At 42.6% G+C, this 4885-nt stretch overlaps 1 protein-coding gene across 8 annotated transcripts in view; it reads right to left on the bottom strand.

The window, feature by feature from the left end:
• Lrch3 (leucine rich repeats and calponin homology domain containing 3) overlaps nt 1–4214 on the bottom strand; it is a 96807-nt gene extending 92593 nt beyond the window's left edge. For 6 of the 8 annotated variants that reach the window (XM_021209079.2, XM_021209080.2, XM_029544367.1 and 3 more), the window contains exon 1: nt 3917–4203. In XM_021209079.2, coding sequence (XP_021064738.1) covers nt 3917–4178 — 262 coding nt within the window. In that variant the 5' untranslated portion in view covers nt 4179–4203. Of the gene's footprint in view, nt 1–3916 lie in introns of all 8 variants that reach the window. The other 2 variants (XM_021209078.2, XM_029544365.1) reach the window with 2 other exon arrangements.
• Between the last annotated feature and the right edge of the window lie 671 nt (nt 4215–4885).

The following is a 4885-nucleotide window of genomic DNA, read 5'->3' as shown; positions in this document are numbered from 1 at the left end:
CTCTGCCTCCCAAGTGCTGGGATTAAAGGCGTGCACCATCACTCCCTCAACTTCTTGATCCTCTTCCCTCAGCTTTCTAAAAGCTAGGATTATAAGCACATACCAGCATGTCAGGCTATACATGAATCTGAATCCTAGTTCTGTTGCTTTCTGGATGTGAAGTCCTGACCAAACTATATCATCTCCTGAGTCTCAGTTTTCTGATGTGTGGAATTAGAGAAAAATAAATTAGCACTTACAACTCACATAACTGTTGTATGTTTGCAAGGTATCTTAGCACAATGCCTGAGCCATGAGCATGCCCTATTCAGAGCAGGATTTATACAACCTCTTGGGGGGTGGGGGTGGGGTTGACAGGAAAACTGAAATACTGTTATGAGTCAGAAGTGGATTAGGTAATGGTCTTTAACAGATGAGAACCCCTAGACTCTTGGCCCTTTTTGTACGCTGTCTACCACTGTCCAGAATGGCTTTCCTTCTCAGTTCTGCCAGCCAAAACCCAACTTGCATCTTTCCTGCTCCAAGAATTCTTCTGTAATTTCTTCTAAAATCTTGTCCACAGGATTAAGTCACCTACTCAAAAATAAACATTTCTCTTTCTTTAAAAAACAGAACAACAACAACAAAAAAAACCCCAAAAACTTATTTTTGTCCCTTAGTGTGTATAATTCCCTGTGCTTAATCCCTACTACCACAAAACAAACAAACAAACAAACAAACAAAAAACAAAACAAAAAACAAAACAAAAAACCTACTCCCCAACACTCAACACCCAATAGGGTCTCACTATGCAGTTCCGGCTGTCCTGGAACTCACTATGTGGACCAGTTCTTCTCAAACGCATAGAGATCTGCCTGCCTGCCTCCTGAATGCTAGGATTAAAGGCATGCGCTATCATGCCTGGCCGTGTGTACCTTTTTAAACAAACAGAAAAACAAAACAAAAAAAACTAAAGAATTTTCTGACAAACTTCAATTATGTAAACAGTATGGGTGGTAAGTGCTGTTTCTTAAGATGTAAATTCTTAGAAAGCTGCTACTTTCTACCAAGACACTGAACACTTAATGAAAGAATAATCTGTGAGCCAACTCTGATACAATTTACTTGTTTAAAAATTTATAGTATCTACTCTTCGCAAAATATTTAAACTACTGTAAGTCTGAATTCAGAATGCAGAGATGGTTCAGTGGTTAAGCGTATATACACTGCTTTTGCAAGAAGACCAGCTGGCTGAGTCACCACTGGTCCTCTCTTCTGATCAGTCTCCTTAGCATCTGCATTCATATGCACATACCTACACTGTACACACACACACACACACACACACACACACACACACCACTTAAAGAGTAATAAGTCTGGATTCATCAGGTACCTGCAAAAAAAGAAGACTGAGTTTTGGAGTTATGTCAAACAGGGCTCCAATCCTAAAGAACAACCTCTTCATTTGGTTACAGGTCTTTGAGCACATTATTAAACATTTCTAAGCTTCCCTTTCACTATCTGCATCATGAAGAAAAATAATCCCTCATTGCACACAGAGAAGCTGTTTGACAGAGTGGAGAAAAAAAGAGCTAGGTAAAAGTCTACCAGTAGTAGGAGTATCTTTGAGTTACTTTTCCTATGAAAGTGGGTTTAATCATATTTAATCCATATGTTATATGTATTTAACAAGGCAATATATCTTAAACATCTAAGGATGAAAAACAAATAGTGAACACTCAATAAATTATGTCACTGGCATTAAATTGCCTTTTTAAAACTATTTTTGTTCTAATTACTAAGAGCTGCCGAAGTTAAAAATGAATCTGGTCTAACAGGTTAAAGAATACTTTGTGATCTTTTTAATCTCTCCTTTTATAGTACACTTCTGACCAGATAAAGTGTCAACCAACAAAAACAACAACAGAACCTTTAATTTAATATAGTAACTAGAACATTAAAATATGAATAATAATATACATTAAAAAAAACAAAACAAACAGAAAAAAAAAAAAAAACCTTGGGGCTGGAGAGATGGCTCAGCAGTTAAGAGCACTGACTCCTCTTTCAAGGGTTCTGAGTTTAATTCCCAGCAACCACATGGTGGCTCATAACCACCTGTAATGAGATCTGATGCCCTCTTCTGGTGTGTCTTAAGACAGCTACAATGTACTCATATGCATAAAATAAATAAAACAAACAAACAAAAAAAGAAAAACTTTTCTTTAAATATAATTCTTTGTAAATGTCTGGTTTTGTCAATAAAACTTTTCCTTTCTTGATGGCTCAAACTTTTGCTCTTAGAATTATTCAAGAACAGATGAGATAATTTAGATAGACTCTTATAATCACCCTTTTCTTTACCTTCAGGCTTAGAGCAGCAATACTGAAATGACTCACCTCAATATGAAAACCGCCCTGCCAGTCACCCTCCCGTGAGCAGAATCAAGAAGGCAGGGAGGGGTAGGAATGACAAGTTTATATGATGTCACCAATACACATAAAAAATTCAAGTAACTCTTCATGTTTACCTTAGCAAGTCTGACTTCAGTCCCAAGTAAAAAAATACAAATTATATTAAAAATAAGGACTCCCCAAAATAAGCTTTAGTAAGCAGAAAGAAAGTTTCTTTGGAAATAATAGTTTCTAGGGGTAATTTAACCTCTTTAAAATAATATTTAGTGCAGTCGTGTGTGTGTGTGTGTGTGTGTGTGTGTGTGTGTGTAAGGTAGAAGACAAGTTGCAAGAGTCAGTTCTCTCCTTCCATTATGTGTGTGTGTGTGTGTGTGTGTGTGTGTGTGTAAGGCAGAAGACAAGTTGCAAGAGTCAGTTCTCTCCTTCCATTCTGTAGGTTCTGCTGATCAAACTTGGGCTGTCTGTCAGGTCTGGCAGCAGCAGTGCCTTTTTACCCACTGAGCCATCTTACCAGCCCAGCTCTATTTATTCGTTCAACATTAGTGAAATATGTAATAATTACCAATCTTTGATGACTACATACGCTTAAGAAAAAAGTATTAACTCTAATATTTTAAAATCAAGCAGAATGAGGACAAAACAATACACTCACTACATAAACACAAAATATTTAAACTACTTCTTACAGGACCCCTCCCCTTATATTTATGTAAAACAAAAGGTCTCAATTTTTAATCTACTCCCAGAGGAAACTATATTTAAAACACAAGAGGAACACATTATATAGTATGTTGAATACCTCAGTCACCATACATTGTTTCCCACAACTAAGGAAACCAAATAATACTTAATCCCCATTCTCTTTCCTGTCTTAAACAATATAAGGCACAGAAATGTTTTTAAAGGGAAAAGCAAATATAGATGTGGTAGACAATATCCTACTTCTTTTCATGTTTTCTTAGGCGGCGGTAAGAATGGAAGACGAAAGTCCTGAGCATCTAAAGATGGCCTATTTTTACAAGTACTTTTCGGTAAATCAGACGGAGGCGGAGAAATAAGCTGTTGCAGCGTTAGAGTCCACATTACACACACATACTCGCACACCCTAGGAAAAACGCCAGAGCGGACCTGGATGCTTTGACAATGCAGCACCCAGCGTCACCCATACTACCATAGAAGAACGTGCTTGCCACGCTCCAACTCTTAGCAAAGTCAATTCGGCATCCCAAATCCAAAGTGGCCTGCAGACACTGGGGCGAGGCGAAAAGTCTACGGGGGGCACTGACGCCGGGATTTCTGAGAGCGATTCAAGAAAGATCAGCCGTCAACCGCCACTCGCCGGCAGCGGAGATGCTGCTGAGCGCTGCCGCACCCCAGGCTCCGGGTCTGGCCAGGCCGGGAGGGTGCGCGGTACCGCCAACCGTCCCCGTTACCCGGGGAGCCTCGGACCGGTCGCCACACGCCCCCTGTCCCCCACTCCACCGGTCCCGGGTAGCAGGGATGCCCGCGCCCCGCTCACCGGCCCGGGTGGTGTCCGTCAGGTCATGGTTGGCCGCTCCCCGGGGAAACTCCCTCAGTTTCCGGCCGCTCAGGCTCAGCACCCCGGTGACCGCCGCCTCTTCCAGGGCTCGGTCGACCGAGCGGCTCCAAGAGCCCGGGCCAGGACCAGGGCCCAATCCAGGGCTCGGCCCACAGGTCGCACCGGAGAGGTTTCCCCCGGACGCCACTGGGCCAGAGTACTCCGCAGCCGCTACCACAGCCACCAAGCCCGCGGCCGCCATTTCCCAGCCGACTACTCTGCGGCCCGGCTCTGCGCATGCGCCACCCGATCCGCTGGGTGGGCGGGGAAAGTGGCTCGGGGACCGGGGACAGCTCTCCGGGACGCGCAGGGCGCAGCTAGCCGCCTGCCCCGCCCACGAGCAGGTTTTCCAGGGAAACCGAGCCGACTTCATAAGCGCTCCAGCAGCCCCGTACTCTGGGCTCCCTAAAAGGCCACTACAAAAACGATTACATTAAACGGCAAAGATTCCTTAGCCCTGTTGCTACCAGAAACTTGGGCACTTAGGGAGGACTCCCTGGAATAAGCCCGAAACTGTCTCTCAGCTTGTCACCGTACCGCCAGAGGATCTGAACTGGAATTTGTGGATATACTGTTAGTTCTTGAACGGGAAAACAAACATACCGTGTGCGCAGATTCGGCTACAAAGTCCCTAATTCTTGTTGAAATTGTTATGTATTTTAGATTCCTTTTATGAAAGAGCTCTTAATGAAACCAAACGTCTTAAAATACTATGGCTGTTTGCACAGATTTTATCACTGACTAGAGCAGAACGAATAGTATTTACTTCTAACATTGAAAACTGGCTATGTTATAAATGTAGGAATTAAATTTAGAACCGAAAAACCAAAACTGGAAACCATTCAAGTAATGAAAACTACCCTTCAGATTTAAATAAGACCTCCCTAGTCCCGCAGTCGCTTATTTTTC

Source organism: Mus pahari, chromosome 12 (genome assembly GCF_900095145.1).
Source record: "Mus pahari chromosome 12, PAHARI_EIJ_v1.1, whole genome shotgun sequence".
Lineage (NCBI taxonomy): Eukaryota > Metazoa > Chordata > Mammalia > Rodentia > Muridae > Mus > Mus pahari.
The sequence above is the reverse complement of the archived record's forward strand: the minus strand, read 5'-3'. Positions and strand labels throughout refer to the sequence as shown.